Below are 20,047 nucleotides of genomic sequence, written 5' to 3' on the forward strand. Positions count from 1 at the left end.
TTCCGTAATGCCTCCTTGACTGATGAGGTTTCGACAGAATCAAACGCTTTCTCGTAATCAATGAAAGCTATATATAAGGGTTGGTTATTTTCCGAACATTTCTCTATGACCTGATTGATAGTGTGAATATGGTCTATTGTTGAGTAGCCTTTACGAAATCCTGCCTGCTCCTTTGGTTGACAGAAGTCTAAGGTGTTCCTGATTCTATTTGCTATTACCTTAGTAAATACTTTGTAGACAACAGACAGTAAGCTGATCGGTCTACAATTTTTCAAGTCTTTGGTGTCCCCTTTCTTATGGATTAAGATTATGTTGGCATTCTTCCAACATTCCGGTCTGCTCGAGGTCATGAGGCATTGCATATACAGGGTGGCCAGTTTTTCTAAAACAATCTGCCCACTGTCCTTCAACAAATCTGCTGTAACGTGATCCTCCCCAGCTGCCTTCCCCTTTGCATAGCTCCCAAGGCTTTCTTTACTTCTTCTGGCGTTACTTTTGGGATGTCCAATTCCTCTATGTCTATGGGCTATTTTAGTTGTTTTGCAATGCACTGGCCTGTAATTGAACTTATCCAAGTGCCACTTTTGTTCACTACCGCTCTTGGCCATCTCATCAGTGCCGCGGGCGTTCAACCGGACCCTGACAAGATTCGCGCTGTCCAGAACTTTCCTGCTCCATCTTCCACTGCAGACGTAAGTAGCTTTGTTAGGGCTATGGCTGTATTTCCATCATTTTATCAAGAATTTCGCCGAAACTGCTCGCCCACTCACCGACTAACTTTAGGGGGGATGCGGCTTTTGCATTGTGAATAATGGCCAAAAAATCGATTTTTCAGTAAGCACATTTTCAGTTTCTATAACTCTTTTTCTATCTGATTCTGAAATATCACTATAAACCACATAGGAGTGCTCTAAAAAATTTGTTTTATCAGCCAAGGTGGCGAAAAATTTTGTGGAAATCGGGAAAGAATGTGTTTTTCAAGCCATAATATCTCCGTAACGGTGCAACCGAGTGCCGCCATCTTGGTCTTGTTGGAAAGCACATTTCTCCATTTCCAAATCTGCTACTTCAGCTATCTCCTCCATACAGAAACAAGCATACAAAAAGCAAACGATTGATTGTCGTGCCGGAGTCTGCGATTGGCCACGCCCACCACGTGAATCCAGTGCAGTTTTCCATTGGTCCGGCGCTCGTGTCATCTGCTTGGCTCTTTGCACCTCGCGAGCCTGGAAGTCTCCAATTGCTGTAATCTCGACGCATCAGAACGGACACTACACAGACATCGCAGTGCCATGGCCAATCCCTACATTTGTGGACGTCTCAGACCCGCGGCTAAGCATACCGAGCATCGGCGATGTGGGTATCGCGACCAAAATTTGCGTGCGGAATCCTTGGGCACGGGGCAAAGTCTTTCAGTACTCGGTGTTTCAGAATTCGTGACCAAGCACATCGCGCACGCAATCCTCGGACCACGGCTAAGCATTTCACACATACGAGTCTCCGACTCGGCGATCAAGTACATCGCACACGGACATCTTGGACCCTAGCCTAAGCATTTTGTGCATCGGCGCCTCCGATTGCGTGACTAAGTACATCGATCGTCGACGCCTCGAGCCTGCATCTAGGCATTCCGTGCGTCGACACCTCGGACTGTGTGCCTACGCACATCGAGCGTCGACTCCTCGAGCCCGCAGCTAGTAATTTCGCTTGTCAGCACCTCGGACTGCGTGACTAAGCACATCAAGTGTCGACTCCTTGAGCCCGCGACTAGGCATTTCGCACATCAGCACCTTGGATTGCGCGGCTAGGGACTTATCGCGTCGGCACCTCGAACTGCACGACTAAGCACATCGAGCATCGACTCCTTGTATCTGCGGCTAGGCATTTCACACTTCGGCACGTCGAACTCGCAACCTAGCTCATTGCGTGTTCACTCTATTAATATATTGTCACATTATCTCGTAACAATATCTATCATACCACCCCTTCATAAAGAGAACCTCATCATGAGCTCTGTTCACTAGGGCCCTTGGGCTGGCACAGACACTTGGCTGCAGAAGTGATCGAGGCACAATACAAAAGTACAAGCTGGAAAGCACGTAGCAGCTGCATATCTATCACTTGCTCTCTGATCCTAAGTTCCACAGCCATTGTGAAGGGATGATGACTTGGAAGGCTGCTGAGACTCGGAGCCTTCATTCAGTAATATGGTCGATTCTACCCAAAAAAATAAAAAATATGCCTCACTGATTGTACTGGAGACTGCTACCTGCAGGTACAACACTGGTGCTATATTCATGTCCGCACAGAGTTCTGCACCTCACTTGGTTTGAAACTCAGGCACCACGCTCTTTTTAGAGCAGCAACAAAAATGCTATAAAATAATGGGGGGGTGGGGGGTGAATGAAGGCAGACCAGACCAGAGGCCACGTGTACAAGAAGCCCTGCATCATAAAACAACCCAAAGACTACAAATTTGGGGTCCTTTAGAGAACTGACGAGAAGGTGAAACTTTGGAAGCCGGTTTCTCAAAACTTTCTTTGCCTTTCTGCTCAGTTTCTGGAGCTGATGTCTTTGTTACCGTTTAGCCTATTTTGACTAAGTTTTCTTAGTCACATTCCTTGGGCTACAGTGCAGGTCGTGACAGTCTCGCTTTCTTATCTTGACTTTTTATAAATTTATAATGTGGCTGTTCGTCTACCTTGAAAGTGTGCTTAATGTGAAGGTAACATAGAAAATGACACTCCAAAAAATTTGTGTTGCGAAAAAAAAAAAAAAAAAGCAAGAATGTCACAACCTTCAGCACACATTTAATCAATACTCGACAAGCCTTCTATTGCATTCTTTAAGCTCCCCAGGCCCTTCAGAAAGTTTGAGGGAGGAAAATTCAACTCAATAAAATTCAATAGAGTGTTCTCAAGGTTTTGCTCTGAAACTTATATGGAAGCATGCATCAGGGAGACATTTGTGCCAATTTTCATCAAACTTCATGAAGAAATAAGGAAGTTGGTTTTCAAAGCCACATCCTCCCTTAAGAAGGACGTTGCTCTCACATGGGGCCTTGCTCAAACCAAAGCCTTCTCCACCCTCAAATTCTTGCTTATGGCTCCCCCATTGCTGGCTCATTATGGTCCATCTGCCGCCACTTAACTTAACACGGATGCCAGTGGCCATTGAATTGAGGCTGCACTTATTCAGTGTCAGCGTAACACAGAGCGCATAATTGCATAGGCCAGCCCCCTCCTGTCACCCACCGAGAGGAATTTTTCAATAACCGAATGGGAGTCCCTAGCATTAGTTAAGGCAGTTGCCAAATTCTGCCCCTACTTGTATGTCCACACATTTTTCGTGGTTACCAGTCATCACGCCTTGTGCTGGCTCTCCTCACTTAAGGACCCCACTGGGCGATTGGGTAGATGAGTGCTATGCCTCCAAGAATATTTATTTGCTGTTTTATACCACCGAGGCCGTTTGCAAAAGGGCGCGGACTACCCCTCCCATCATCTGAATACGATTCGCATGACACTCACTCTTGCATCCTAGCCATTTTTTTATCTGCATGACATCCGCACTGAACAATGGCATGGCGACTCCTTACGTGTTCTCATTGATCATCTCAATTCTGGACATTCGGAGCCCACGCTGTGCATGTTCGTGCTCCACAACATTCTCTATCGTCGCAGCTTACACCCCGAAGAACCAGAATATTTACTTGTACCACGCCATTTCCAAACATCAGTTCTTGAGCAGTTGCATGACGCCGCTACTGCAGATCACCTCGGCGTTTCGCATACTTATGACCACGCACGGCACTGCTTCTACTGGCCAGACCTGTACCACTCTGGACACTGCGACATTGCAGCCTGTGCGCTCTGTCAGCGCTGCAAAAAACATGCTGTGCTGCCCACTGGACGTGTTCATCCCATCGATGTGCCCTCGGAACTGTTCTTTCGCTTTCGTCTCATTCTTCTCGGCCCTTTTCCGATGTCGAAATCTGGCAATACGTAGGTCGCAGTCGTGACGGATTACGCCACCTGGTACACAATCACGTTAGCTTTGCAGACAAGTTGTGCAACTGAGGTGATAGATTTTCTTTTACATGACGTCATCCTCCACCACGGTGCACCCAGGCAGCAGTTATGTTATGGAGCAACCAAGAGTGACACCAGTCAGAACAAGACAATTTCATCTGTAGAGGTGGAATCGGTCTTGGCAGCTATCTTGTTTATGCATCTTTGTCTCTCTTGTAAATATTGTAAATACGTCTTTATATGCGACTTCTGTAACGTAACAATATTTTAGGTAAAAATATATTGTAGCTAAAATAGAACTGAAGTAATTTTTTCTCCAAAATTGCAAGTCTGTCAAAAGTATTGTTTTGAGAAATTAAAGAAACCTTCTAAAGCACTTTTATTGGCACAAAGCTTATAAAATCTTATGGAAATGAAAGGTTTTGGAAGTGTCAAAATGAGAAAACTGAGAATACAATTATTGGGCCAATATCCGACCTTTAGGTGGAGCTTCACCACTCAACCATTTCAGGCACTGTGTACACCATTGTGTACGTCAAGATTGTACATCAACAGTAAAAGCATTGATGAACGTAATGATATTTAAAATGTGTCGCACACATTTCTGGTTGGAACACTTTTGGTTGGAAGTGTGCTGCAAGCTTGAACAAAATTTGCACATTGTTTTAGTAAAACGAGTGGGGAGGTCGACGGTTGGGTATATCTTGCACAGTGTGTATCATAGTATTGTTATGCGCGAAGGAGACTGTTTATCATCCTTATGGATGAAGGGGGCCGTTTACTTTAGGTCGCGAAGGTGAGCGCAAGAGCGGCCAGCTGGTTGATGAACTCAGTGTCGTCCTCTTCCTCTCTTCCCACTCGGGACTGCAAGCGCGTTCACCAGTCTTCGTTTTCTTCACGCGTAACATTCCTTTTGTTGCAGACGAAGCTCACAAGGCAAGTCAATCCATTTGTCTTGAAGTGAACTATTTCAAGCGGGTGACATGGACCACTTGGGTCTTGGCAGCTCTTCTACCACTCGCCTTGAGACGAGCTATGTTATAGGTGACTTCCGTGAGTCTGTTAATAATAACGAATTGTTCATTGTAGATGGCCAAAAGCTTTTGGCATAACTTGCGTTTCCGTACTGGAGTCCACAGCCAGACTAAATCACCAGGTTGATAGGTTACTGGATGGTGGCGAATGTCATAGCATGCTTTTGATCTGGTCTGCGATGCCAAAGTGCGCAAATGAGTAATACAACAAGCTTCTTCAGCAAAGCAAAGAGTCTCGGTGACAGTAGGGTTTTCGTAACTACAGAAAGGGAAAACAGTGTCACTTGTGTGCTAGGGTGGGCATGCGTACAGCAGGAACAAAAGGCTATAGCCGGTAGTCTTGTGCTTGGCGATGTTGAATGCGTACGTGATGATAGGCAGTACGTCATCCTAGTTCTTGTTGCAGATGAAACATACATGGATAGCATGTTTACAATTGTTCGGTTGGTGCGCTCCGTAAGCCCATTCATTTGTGGATGGTATGGTGTTGAGTGACGCAAGTGGGATTCACGCAAGCGAAGCTGCTCCTCTATGACATCCACTGTGGATTGTCGTCCACGGTCGCTGATGATCATGCGAGGCGGACCATGTCGCAGGATGACCTATTGCAGCAGGAATGTTGAAACGTCAAAGGTAGTTGCGGAGGCCACGGCCGCAGTCTCGCAGTAGCGTGTGAGGTAGTCTACGCAAACATCTACACAGCGATTTCCATTGGCTGATTTTGGAAAAGGGCCCACGAAGTCAATGCCCACTTGTTGGAAATGCATGCTTGGAGGTGAGATCGGCTCCAGGAGACCAGCTGGAGCAGTAGATGTCCGTTTGTGGCGCTGACATTGCATGCAGCTGGCCACATACATCTCAACAGACTGTCGCATTTCAGGCAAATAAAAGCATTCCTGAATCTGGTAGAGCGTCTTCGCCAAACCGAAATGGCCAGACGTAGGTCGTCATGCATAGCACTCAAAATCGCTGTGCAAAGGCTCTCCGGTACCACTAGGAGAAAATGTGCACCAGTGCTGGAAAAGTTCTTATACAGGAGTCCATCACGTATACAGAAATAGTTTGCTGTTGTCGAGGCTGTCATAGCGGTGAAGAGCGGTGTTAATTTAGTGTCTTTTCGCTGTTTGGCATTGAAACAGTCGAAGTCTGGAAAACGCGGCGACACAGAAGCCGACCGAAGTCATCGGCCTCACAGTCCGTAGTGCCAAGTGGCATACACGAGAGGTAGTCCGCACTAGCGTGTTGTTGACCGCTCTTATTAAGAGACGGTAAAGCTGTATTTTTGCAGTCGAGAGCGCCCAGCGCGCTAGGCAGCCACAAGGGTCATGAAGATTCACAAGCCAACACAATGAGTGGTGGTCGGTGACAACTGCAAAGGGGTGGCCATACAGGTAAGAACAAAACCGCTGAACTGCAAATATTACCACGAGGCATTCTTGTTCCGTGACGGTGTAATTCTGCTCGGGCTCACTTAATGAGCGACTTGCATATGCGATCACGTGTTCGCAGTCACCGTAGCGTTGAACTAGGACGGCACCAATACGTGTGCCACTGGCATCTGTATGAAGTTCCGTCGGAGCTGAAGGACTGAAGTGTTGAAGAATCGGTCGTGACGTCAGCAGAAACTTCAGCTGACGAAAAGAAGAGTTGCACTCTGGAGTCTGCTCAAAGGGGATGTTCTTTCGTAGCAGGCATGTCAGCGGATACGTGACATTGGTGAATTTAGGAATAAAGCGGCAGAAATAGGAACAAAGCCCCAGAAAACTACGGAGCTCCTTGACAGAGCGCGGTGCACTGAACACTTCAATGGCTGCTGTTTTTTGGGGATCAAGGCAGATGCCATCCTTATCGATGAGGTGCCCAAGCACAAGGGTCTGGCGTTCTCCGAAGTGGCATTTCTTGGAGTTTAAAACTAGGCCAGCATTTCTGATGCAGTTTAGGACAATATCCAGACATGCGTTGTGTTCACTGAAGGTGTGGCCAAAGATGACGACTTCGTCGAGGTAGCACGTGCAGATCTTCCACTTCAAATTGTGCATTTCAATTGTGCACTTCAAATTGTGTCTCGAAAGTTGCTGGAGCGTTGCACAGTCCAAATGGCATCACCTTAAATTTAAAGAGCCCGTCAGAGGTTACAAAGGTAGTCTTTTTCTTGTCCTTAGGATGCATCTGAATTTGCCAATAGCCGGATCGTAAATCTACTGAGGAAAAGTAAGGAGTGGAATGAAGGCAGTTTATTGCGTCATCAATACGTGGGAGTGAGTACACGTCCTTTTTTGTTACAGCATTCAGACGGCGATAGACGACGCAAAATCTCCAAGATCCATCTTTGTTTTTTAACAAGAGTCATTGTAGTTGCCCAGGGACTCGTTGACTCTTGTACGACTCCTTTTTTCATCATTTCGTTCGCTTGTTTGTTGATAATCTAGTGCTCTGATGGTGAAACGCGATATGGCGTTTGTTTTATCGGATTTGCCGAACCTGTGTTGATGGTACGGCGTGTTGGAAACGCGGGGATTGCAGGTGTTTTGTCCTTCTGTGCAAAGTCGAATACTGAAACGTGCTTCGAAAGCGCACCCACTAACGTTTGGCGTTCACTCGTGCTGAGCGATTTATTTACCATCTGCAAAAGGGCTGTTTCCGAACCGTGGCCATCAGGTTCTTCCGGCACATCTGTAAGTTCAGCCACTGATAAGGATACGTGTTCCCTGACGAAAGCTAATTTCATGCCGTCTGGTAGTATAACGGGCTCCTTAGAACAGTTTACGGTCTATAAGCCAGTGCGTCCGCCTTTGATCGACACTGCACAATGTGGCACCAACACATTCTTCTTCACACAGTTAATGTGCATCGGTTCTATGGTAGCATCGAAGCTGTCAGAATCGGCGCCGCAGCTGACAATGGGAACACAAACGGTAGATGATGCAGGTATCACCACAAACACACAGTGTAGTTTGGCGATCTACAGGGTTCTCCGGAGTCATGAGGGAATCCTACCACTCATGAATACCTTCCCTGTGCGGCAGTTGACAGTAGCACCACACTCCCACAAGAAGTCCATGCCAAGAATAAAATCATGGGTCGACCGAGGAATAATTAAAAACTCTGTCGTAATAACACGGCCTCCCAAAAACACGTCAGCACTACACACACCAATAGGTTGCAATGGCTTGCCCCTCACTCTACAGAACTTGGAATCTTTGTCCCATTTAAACAAAACCTTTTGCCCTAACACGTGTTTAAAAGAGACACTCATGACCGAAATTGTTGCGCTTGTGTCCACCAGAGCCATCACAGGCCGATTATCTAAAAGAACGCACACTTTATTTTTAAGCATCAACACAGGAGGTATTTCTGTCAGTAGCACGTCTCCAGCGACCTCACCTCCATCGGCCACGCTAGCCAGTTTTCGGGTGACGAAGGGGACGTGTTGCGACGCAGTGGTGAGGGAGGACGGGGAGCATGACGTTGCGGTGGGGATGTCAAACTACTGTCAGATGCTGGGGAGCGATTACGGGAGCTGCTTAGCCAATACTAATTGCCAGGTGATACATGTGCTGGCCACGGGGCACCGTGGGGCCGTTCGGAGGGCCGTGAGAACTCTGAGGGCTGGCCATACCATGTGGTCATACGCTGGTTGCAAAACCGTGATATATGACCCGGGACACCGCAGAAATAGCACACCGGGAGAGGTCAAAACCTTAGTTGTTTGTCGATGAACCGGATATTATCATTTTCCCTCGTATAGTCGGTTGGTTCGTGGCATGTATCACGACGATACGGCGGGTGACGAGAAGCGTTGAGCGTGTTGGTCATAGCCGGGAGTCTGAGGGCATATTGTCATCCTCGACTGTGGGGCTGCGCTGTACTCTAACGACCGCTGCACTAACCGTTGGTTGCCAAGGGCCCGAATGTGGCAAAGTCATAGCCTCATGTGACGGGTACATGCCATGGTGGTCAGCAGTTGAATGCACCATCTCTTCGGGCCGGGAAAGTTCCTCGCGGACAATCTGTCGGATAGTTGAAGGAAGGTCGAGGCAAGTGCTCGTGTCCACACTGGCAACCGTTGTAACGTTTGCCAACAGACCAAACTTTGGTGTAATCCCACGCATCTTGAGCGTTTCAAAAGTTCTGCAATGCTGAATGACATCGGACACAGAACTGAGGCTTTACTTTCCAATTAGAAAATTATACACATCCTCAGCCACTCCTTTCAGCAAATGTCCAACTTTGTCTTCTTCCGGCATGCGAACACTGACCACCTTGCATAGCTTTAACACTTCTTCAATATATGTGGTTGGTGCATGTCTCACCTGGTAGCTGCACCCATTGCGACAGTGTCTGCTCCTCACGCTTCTTTTTGGCGACTGAGTCCCCAAAACACGCCTTTAACTCATCAACAAAAAGTTCCCACGTCGTAAGCGCGTCCTTGTGGTTCTCATACCACACGAGTGCGGTATCGGTCAGGGAGAACATCACATTTGTGAGCTGAGCGGTTGAGCGGTTACTTGCTCACTCGTTCGTAGTGGACGAGCCACTCGTCAGCACCTTCCCCCGCTTTGCCTCCGAAGGTGGCTGGAACTCGGTGGTATTGCAGTGGACTGCTAGGCACTGCCGTCGGAGCGGCTTCTTCTTCTGGCATGTCAGAGACTGTCACGGCTGATGGTGGGATGCCGGAAAGTCGACGGCTTAGACGAAGCTGCAGCAGTGACGGCTCTGTTGTTGTGAATGCTACCCCGCACCTCCACCACTTTGTTATGAGCTAAGTAGACCGTTTATCGCCCTTACGGATGAAGGGGGCCATTTACTTTAGGCCGCGAAGGTGAGCAAAGAGCGGCCAGCTGGTTGATGAACTCAGCGTCGTCCTCTTCCTCTCTTCCCACTTGGGACCACAAGCACGTTCACCAGTCATCATTTTCCTTACGCGTAACAGTATATATGACGGGTTCACTTCATTCATTGTTTTTCACAGTGTGTTGCACCAGCAATCATTTTCAAGTGGCTGGATAGGTGTTTTTCATGCCTGCTAGCCCTGAAATAGTTTATGTTCTTGTATATGATGTTCCTGAAGTGAGTTTTCGCAGGCAGTCTACATTCTGTAAACTTGACAAAACTGACTAACGAATTGAAAATTCTTCATTTATTCTGCAGCTGTAACCAACCCTTATATATAGCTTTCATTGATTACGAGAAAGCGTTTGATTCAGTCGAAACCTCAGCAGTCATGGAGGCATTACGGAATCGGGGTGTAAACGATCCATATGTAAAAATACTGAACGATATATATAGCGGCTCCACAGCCACCGTAGTCCTCGATAAAAAAAGCAACAAAATCCCAATAAAGAAAGGCGTCAAGCAGGGAGATATGATCTCTCAAATGCTATTCACAGCGTGTTTACAGGAGGTATTCAGAGACCTGGATTGGGAGGAATTGGAGATAAGAGTTAATGGAGAATACCTTAGTAACTTGCGTTTCGCTGATGATATCGCCTTGCTTAGTGACTCAGGGGACCAACTGCAATGCATGCTCACTGACCTGGAGAGACAAAGCAGAAGGGTGGGTCTAAAAATTAATCTGCAGGAAAATAAAGTAATGTTTAACAGTCTTGGAAGAGAACAGCAGTTTATGATAGGTATCGAGGCACTGGAAGTGGTAAGGGAATACATCTACTTAGGACAGGTAGTGACTGCGGATGCGGATCATGAGACTGAAATAATCAGAAGAATAAGAATGGGCTGGGGTGCATTTGGCAGGCATTCTCAGATCATGAACAGCAGGTTGCCATTATCCCTCAAGAGAAAAGTGTATAACAGTCTTGCAACAGTACTCAGTACTCAGTGTCTTATAACAGTATGTGAGTCTTGCCAGTACTCACGTACGAGGCAAAAACCTGGAGGCTTACGAAAAGGGTTCTACTTAAATTGAGGACAACGCAACGAGCTATGGAAAGAAGAATGATGGGTGTAACGTTAAGAGATAACAAAAGAGCAGATTGGGTTAGGGAACAAACGCGAGTTAATTACATCTTAGTTGAAATCAAGAAAAAGAAATGGGGGCATGGGCAGGGCATGTAATGAGCAGGGAAGATAACCGATGGTCATTAAGGGTTAAGGACTGGATTCCAAGGAAAGGGAAGCATAGCAGGGGGTGGCAGAAAGTTAGGTGGGCGGATGAGATTAAGAAGTTTGCAGGGACGTCATGGCCACAATTAGTACATGACCGGGGTAGTTGAAGAAGTATGGGAGAGGCCTTTGCTCTGCAGTGGGCGTAACCAGGCTGATGATGATGATGATGTATGTTGGGTATTTATATTTACTATATCCAGCCTTGGGGGAGTGTCAGCCAGTGCCACTCAGTTCCATGCTAGGCAGGTGTGGAACATCCATTTTTGTCCAGTGGTGTGATGTAACACATGCGTTTGGGAAAGCAGGCATGTGGGTAATAAACCCTCATATGCTATTTAATGGCATCAAGGTAGCTAGGTTTGGGACCCTTGCTATGAATGAATGAGAGGAAGGGAAGTAGCAGGGCTCGATTTTGGTTAATCGTGACAATACAAAGCCAACAGGCAATTAAGCCAAGCCAAGCATAGTGGTAATTAGCTGTGGTTGTATTTGGCATGTAGAAAATAATGAGGAAAAGTGAAAATTGGGGAAGTTGTGGGTGCTGAACCCAGATCCTTCATATTATACATGCGTTGCACTATAAATTGTGCTACAGCGATAGCTATTGATCCAGCCACTGTCTTGGGTATTTACAATTGTTATATCTAGCCCTGGGAGTGTTAGCCAATGACACTCAGCTCTGAGCTAGGCAGGTGTGAAACATTGTTTGCCCAATGGCATAAGATAAAACGTGAACTTGGGAAAGTGGGCAAATAGCTAATAAACTCTCGTATGCTACCTAATGGCATCAAGGCTGTTAAGTACGTTATTTATTTAAGGAAATCCTCGGTGCACGCACACACAGTCTGCGTTCAGTTCAGCTGAACCGCACATGGCTTGCTACACCAAACAGCTTCACTTATTCTGTTTTTTGTTGCAGAATCCCGCCATGCCGACCACGCATGCCACCATTTACTCTTTTCTTCCGCCACACTCAGTTACCTACCATCTCGTTCCTGCGACTCTACGCTGCCTGGTGTCAACATGGTACTCTCACAGATCCCCCCCCCCTTTTATCCTGTGAAGAGGGCTTCCAAGGCACATGATAAACGCTCGCTTGTTCTGCATTAGCGAGGCCTTTCTGTTTGCCTTGGTCTTTAAGTCTGTGAGTATTGCATCCAATGTGCGCAGCCACTCTGAATGGCCCTCTGCATTGAGGGCGAAACTTGGCTGTGAATCTCATGGCTGCCTTACTCAGCCAGTGCATGTTCCGGAGCACCAAGTGGCCAGCCTGGAAGGTAGCTTGTGTGCGCTTTTTGTTGTAGTGCTTTGCCTGGTTGACTCTTGCCAAAGTTTGGTAGTCCTTGTGGGGATGCGCGACTCTCCCGCGTCCCCTGATATCTTGTTTTCCCGCATAGCTCCTACAGTGCGGCTTCGCCCTGTGACCTGGCGCCCGCGGCGGTCGGAGTGGTACAAGCGCAGTGCGAGAGATGGCGCGAGTGTCGCGCTGCTACGGGGTTACTTGGGTGCGGGCAAGATAAGGCGCTCCCTCTTGGGTTCGAGATCGTCAAGCGGCGCAGACGTCCCGCACGGGTGCCGATCCATGCTTCTGTGAGACCGCCTCGCGTGGCCCACCTTCGAAAACGCCACGGTTCACGTGACTGTACACGCGAACGACCAGGCGTTGGGATCCAGCATGGGGCGAACATATTCGCTCGTTATCCGGTCGTGGTGAGTCGGACTTCTAGATTTGTCGCGCGCCCATCGGCATGTTTTGTGGATAGCAACTCTGCTCGTAGGCATTGATCTATGAAAGGTGCAATAAATGCCCTTGTGATTGTTTGCACTACTGTGTCGTCGTTTCTTTGTCCCAAGAGCACGGGTGTGAGAACCCCACATCTTGTGCAAAAACCAGGCATCTCGAAGGTGCACTAGGGCATGAGGCGCAGAAGGGGGCACCTCATGGGTGCCAGCTGCCTGATTACGATGGCTCCACGGGTTCTGTAGTTCCTGTCTGTAGCACAAGAAGGCAGGTGTAAATCAAACTTTATTTGTCAGTACAGCTTATACATACATAAATTCTGACGCGCCTAAACATATTGTGCTTATTTGCTGGTCAGGCAGCAGATGAGGAACGTTTTCAAAAAAATAACTTCATATACATGCCCCTTTTGTCTAAATATACACGACATCATCAATAAAACTGGCAACACAAACTAACCCATACAAAACAAGTCGAGCTATAGACAAGGCATTAAATTTACGCACCACTCTTATATCAGTCATGGTCTTTTTATTGCTAGTTGCAAGAGATAAATCACTAGGTACATATTTCATTAAATATAGCTGGTACATCGTAATTGCCCATCTTTTTACCATAAATAGTATAGACCCATGGTTTAACGAAACGGTCTGTTTTCCTCAATGTGACATCTTTTTTAACATGTGTTTTATATTCATTTGAATAATAATACCGCATCAACACAACAAAATAAAACAGTTGATGAATTTGAAGGATGCCTAACTCATAACATTTCTCTTTCATGTCAGCCGAGTGTAGTTTGCTGCCATAAGATTTAGTGTTTACAAGCGGTAGGCACTGCTTCAAGAAAGACGACGACGAGTTTAGTTCAAGCCGTGTGCCCACATCGCCTGAGCTGTGTCGCCTCTCGCTGCGAGCTGTGTGGCTCTCTGACAGCTTCATTAATTACCCCAGAACACCTATCAACAATTTGGTGGAGGTGCTGGGCCCTTTACCGACCTGGAACTCCGCAGCCAGACGCTCCCTCTCGTCTCTGCCATGCCTGAGGACGCCGCGCAGCCCACTCCTGCCTAGGCATCGCCTACCCTCTGCTCCTGTTCTCTATGCCAACGAGATCCTCCTGTCTTCAGTGGCACTGATCATCACGACATGGAGGATTGGCTCTCGTCATATGACCGTATGAGTGCTCATAATAAATGGGATGACACAGCTAAACCGACTAATGTCATCTTCTGTCTCTCTGGAGTCGCTAATCTCTAGTTCCGGAATCATGAATGCACCTTTTCACCTGGGCAGCATTCACGCATTCTTTCAAAGAAGTCAGGTTGCCCTGCTGTGCGCAAGCTTCGCTCGGAACAATGCTTGCATTATCACGCTCAGCAAAAGGGTGAAAACTTCACTAGCTACATTGAATATGTAGTTGACCTTTGCCGGCGCATTAATCCCGCTATGCCCAAAGCTGAACAGATAAGAAATTTTCTGAAAGGCATAGAGGATGACACCTTCTAAATGTTCTTGGCAAAAAATCCTCAAGCGGTTGACGACATGATTACACTGTGCCAGAGCTGCGACATGCTCTGCAAACAACCCCTTACTACACACCGAGCTGTCGTGCCGGACGACACGATTTTGGCCCTAACTGACAGTTCCAGTGCTGCTCCCACCCACTACTCATCCCCCGATCAAATCAAATAATTTGTTTGTGAGGAAGTTGCGCGCCAACTGTCACTTCTGCCTGCTATCCAGTCGTCTTGAGTCCTCTTTGTCTCCGCACTCCGATGGGTCATACACGAACAAGTCAGTGATGCACTACCCCTCCCTAATCAGCCACCTCCAGTGCCAGTTCCACTCATATACGCTGCTATCGTCGCCAGTCCAAGACCTCCACCTGCAGTTGTGCATTACAGAGCCACAAGCAGCTTCTACGCGTCGCATTCTGAAGCTCTGAATTACACGCCCCGAAGTGGCTTCAGCGTGTATCCACAACCGCTCCAGCTGGCTCAGCTTTGAGCACCCCAACCAAGGCCCCCTGTTCACAATTTATGGCGTACCCAAGATAACTGGCCCAACTGCTACACGTCTGGCTTTGCTGGCCATGTGGCACGGTTCTGCCTCCGGCAGAGTTGGTACCCTCCCTATACTGCAAGACCACAAGGGCATGCTCCTGACTCCCAGTCCCGCTATGCTCCACCAGTACCACCCTTCGCTTCCTCTTCCCCGAAGCTTCAGCACCCGTTGGCCTCCATCTCCCCCTCGACGTTCACTGTCCCCCATTATCTGCTGCCCTTTTGTTTTCTTTTTAGGAAAACTAAAAGGTGCAGTTCCGGAGGAAAGAACTGTGATCTCATCGAACTGCTCAAGCCCTCGTTTATTCTCTGCGAACGTCATTGAAGTCTACACCGAAGGTATCGCCATTCACCCGCTTGTCGACATGGGTGCTGCAGTGTCAGCGATTCCCAATCAGCTTCGCCGTACACTCCAAAAATTTGCGACGCTGTTTTCTGCCATTTTGCTACGTACAGCAAACACTCAGCCAATTGAGCCTTGAAGAACACGCACCTTCCGTGTTGCCATACAAGACAGTTTCTACCACACTGAGTTGTTCTTCCTCACTGCTCTCGTGCCATCATTCTAGGATGGGACTTCCTGCCATTTCATCACGCAGTTATTGATTGTGCCCATGCAGAACTAGTGCTGACTCCATTTTGCAGCAGTCTTTCTTAAGGTTTGCCTCTGTCTTCTGCTCGAGTGTTTGTCGCCACCGGCACTGATATTCCTCCTTTTTCTTCTGCCCGTGCGCATGTTTCCTGTGCTGCTTTCAACGATTCAACAGTTCTATTCACGCCGTTTGAACTTGCTGCACGCCATCATCCCTTCTTGCTTCCCTTTGATCTCCTTCCCATTCACCAGGGCTCCAGTGCACTTTACGTTTTTAATCCGTTTTTGTGTCCTTCAAGCTCGTTTCATGGCAAGTGCCTCGGTTCTGCTGACGAATTTGACGCGAGCTGTGTCTGCGATGTGCCTGATGTCAACTTCTCTTCAGGTTCATGGCTCTTCCTGTCTCAGTTCACAGACACAAGCTGTTTCATTGAACACTTTCAAGAATTTTTAAAAATTGCCTTTTTGTGATAGCAGGATTCTAGTCCATGAGCTGGTCTACTCGAACAGGCAGACATTACTAGCATAAAAAAATGAAATGCATAGTCAACTAATTATCAAACATTCATTCACAAAGTTTTTAACTAATAACCTTTTGTCACATATTGCAATTTACAAATTCTAGCAGGTCAAACTGCAAGGCATATCCATTCAAGGTAGTCGTGCGAATGACACCATTTACGAGATATGTGCTGTTAAGCCTTACTTATCAAGACATCGTTCTGGCATTGAAGCAGAGAAGTAACTGGAATGTCAATGCATTTCCCCACAAAGCTTGGAAATTAATATCTCGAAGCTGGTGTCATCTTGAGAATTTGTTCCACACCTCCAGGCCACTGGAGAGCAATGATCCTGGAGCAATGATCCTGGAGGCATGGACCACAATTCTCTTTAACACATTTACTTGTGGTTTTATGAAAATGGTAATCTCAAACTGCCTAGGCGACACTGAAGATGATGCGCTGTGGGCCAGCAACGACAATGAACCAACAAGGGGCCAGCAGCATGCAAATAACAATGAATTTTTAGATCACATACATGCTTTTAATAAAAGATAAGCTATTGATCACAATTTTTGGGTTAGTCTCTATATATTAACAAGAAATTCAGTTCTTCAAAAAAGAAAAGAAAAAAGCAATTTGTCAGTTCTTTTTATCCTTGCATGTGAACCCTCCTGCCAAATTGATGTCAGCTTCTGTGGGGAAAAAAAAGGCTTTTTTAATGGTATAACCGATGCCATATTTACTCCCATCTCTCACTTCCTGGTTGTTGTGTATTCTTTTTGGTGCTGTGAATTGCTCCTAACTTGCATGAGCAAGTTTCGTTTCACTGAAACTTTTACTTACGAGCAATGTATTGTGTCAATTCCTCTGTTTATTATCTGATCATGCTGTAGATGAAATACAACTTGTGTTTATAGCCAACAGGATGTGATTTTTGTTCTTGATGACCTGAGTACTGGTCAGATTTGTTAACTGCGTGCGCCGCTGTGCCTTGTGCAGGCATACAGTCGAGTCTATTGGATTGGGCACATCATCTACCTGAGCTGGATGCCACTATCAATGGTTGTGATGAAGGCTCTACCCAGGCCACCTCGAGCACCTGCCAAGAACGAGTGATGCAACTCGCTCACGAGGCCCTGTTTGGTTTTCTTTTTTTATTGGGAAGGTGTAGCTAAATGCGAGCCTGTCATAGAAAGGTTTGCCAGCAGTTTTGAAGCTTTGAGGAAGGATGTACACAAATAGTCTCCGCCATTTGCAAACATGACACATTTAATCTTCGGACTTTTGTTGCTGCATGCAATGAAGTCGCAGCATAGCTCGTACCTGAACCTGAAGTGTGTACAACAGCCAGTACTGTGCATCATTAGCTGGCTCTTAGCTTGCCTGTTGTTTTGTCCTGTTTTTGGGTTCAGGTGCAAACTGTGTTCCGACACATCAAGTGGCACATCAGTGCCAAGATGTGCCAACATGGAGCACGACTGTAGCATGAACAAATAGATGTTGCTATGCATTGCGACTTCTTCATCCCCAAGTGTGCTGAGCAGCCGAGCAGCTCATTTGTTTAGTAAAACAATGAACAGGGCTAGTTGGTAGATGTTCATGATTGTATTGCGCCAAGTGTCATACTGACAGAAGAACTAAAGAACGAACAAAAAGGAACAAAAGTTTGTGCCATGCGCATCCACATTTATGTTCGTTCTTTAGTTCTTCCGTCAGCGTAATACTAAGCGCAGTACAATTATAAGCGCATTTGTGCTGACGCCACTCAAGTCTCCTCACACGAAAATACTTCAATGTTGTGGACTACTTTGTGTTCGCTGCTGCAAGTTTGCATGGTTGTGCTGTTGACATTCTGTTGCTTCTTGTTTCCTATCGAGTGCCTTGGTTTGTGCCCCCTTCCTGGACCGCCGCTTTCGAGGATGGTCACGTGGACCAAATTGCTTGTCTAACTGAAGGGCTGTGTTTGTGCTCAGAGCTGTGAACTCTGTCCAGGTACTTGTGCATTGTTATGACTAAGGTATGGACACACTTTCTTTCGAGATGGCTGCATTTTGTTCTCTGGTTATGCAGAATATACCAGAGGGAGCTAGATACTTAGGTCTTTTCAATGAGCAGTTCATTTAGGTGCATCGTTTTAGGAAGTGTCTCAACTTTAGCTCAGCTGAAAGTAGCGGATCCTATAAAGGCAGCTGAACTACTTTTATAGCAGTGCACTGGAGTCGACCTGTTCCCTGTAAATAGAATCGATAGCGTAGGGCTTCATTGCAATCTCCACAGAGTTGTGGCTGTCTCTCGATGGGATACCATACTCGAGCAGCAAAATGGTTCCCTCGTAGCTGCCTTGTTATAGTGTCAGCAGATGGGTGCAGCTATGGTTCACTCTCATTTTTGAGGGATTGAGTGCTGTGATGGCGGCAGCCCCTTCTTGCCTTGACTAGGTGAATTTTGTCTTGCTCCAGGTGGTAGGATATTATCATGATAGTAATACCGAGACCAGGCATATATTCCAATAAATAATTTTCACCACCAGGACAATGTTTTACTCTGGCCATTGTACGAGGCAAATGTTAGATCACATATACCCGGGTGCCATTGTGGCAAGCCTTGCACATCATGCATTGGGGAGCTCACTCCTTGTCGTAGCCTTTTTCTGAAACTGGCCTGGTATGGTGAGACTCATTCTGTGCTTCAATGTGCTCCGTGCCAGTAGCTTTCCAACACCTTATGTGCACATGCAACAATTAAAGTTTGTACTTGGCTGCCACGCAGTGCAGTGCATCTGGCAGCTTGGCACTGAATGTTGACATGCGCGCAAAGACCTTTCATTATGCTGGAGTGCAAATTGATGATAATGATATAGACAAGCTGCTAAGTGGCACCGAGTTTGCTGAACACTCACAGCATGTTGCCCCGATATCAGCTCTTCTTTTTTCCTCTCATGGTTAATAGGCCTTTTGTTTTATTTGTGATGGAGTGAAATGGTGCTGGTGCTAGTTTGGACTGAACCAATATGTAGTCAAAATTGCAAAGCGGCCCTGTCCATTCGATAAGTTCACCTTTGTAAAGCATTGGCCTGCCTTCTTCAGGGCTTGCTGTACAGTACAGCCTGGCAGATTTTATCAAGAAATAGCCTGTTGTCTCTTAGCGCATAAAGAGGCAGGACATGTTGATGTTTCTTCACTGACGAAGCATTGGCACCCTTTGCAGGTGACACGCAATAGAAAAGCATTAAATTTTGTTTAAATAATATGCCTATGCAAGTATAGTGGAAAAGCATCACATCGTTGCACTGGCACTTGGTGACTGGCTATGAGGCCGAGACAGTTTTTGAGTCAATCTTACGCATTATTTGCTCCTTCTCACTGTCATAATTCTGTTTGGTGTGTTTCAAAATTGGCTGGTGCTTGCTGTATTAGCATTTGTGTGGTGCAGTTTTAATGGCACTAGAATTGGCAATGCAGTATGGGTGATAAGGAGCAGCACGGAATGCCAAGATGGTGCTGTGGCAGCTTGTGGTGTCCATTTTCTTCATGCATGTTGAGCCACAGCTGCCCTGCATTGCTGGAGTATGCTGAAGGCTTGCCTGCCTTATTGGTTGATTTACTTTGATTTTGATGCAGTTGGTTTCCCACAACCATATTCGTTCTCTTGTGCAGTATTATACAGCATACATGAAGGTGCCTTAATGAATAATAAAAGTTTTGTTTTGACTTGTGGACGCTGCCTGATGTTTCATTATGTATTCAACAGCTGGCTGGTAATCCGGCCCTTTGTTGGATGCCAACATATACCTTTTCTATTTAGTAGATGTAGTAAATTTAGCTTAAGGTATAAAGGTATCTAGACTATCACTAGGTACCCACTAGACTACCACTAGGAGACCACTAGGTATGCCTAGTGGGTTTGCACCAATTGTCAAAGTTAGCACAAAATAGGGTGTGTGGCACTTATGAG

At 46.6% G+C, this 20,047-nt stretch overlaps 1 protein-coding gene across 1 annotated transcript in view; it reads left to right on the forward strand.

The window, feature by feature from the left end:
* Window positions 1-19,809, forward strand: part of nes (lysophosphatidylcholine acyltransferase 3 protein nessy) — a 236,698-nt gene extending 216,889 nt beyond the window's left edge. The window contains exon 12 of the mRNA XM_075686866.1: window positions 17,093-19,809. Within this exon, the coding sequence (XP_075542981.1) occupies window positions 17,093-17,209 (117 nt within the window). The 3' untranslated portion in view covers window positions 17,210-19,809. The remainder of the gene's footprint in view (window positions 1-17,092) is intronic.
* The last annotated feature ends 238 nt before the right edge of the window (window positions 19,810-20,047 follow it).

This window comes from Dermacentor variabilis, chromosome 3, assembly GCF_050947875.1.
Source record: "Dermacentor variabilis isolate Ectoservices chromosome 3, ASM5094787v1, whole genome shotgun sequence".
Lineage (NCBI taxonomy): Eukaryota > Metazoa > Arthropoda > Arachnida > Ixodida > Ixodidae > Dermacentor > Dermacentor variabilis.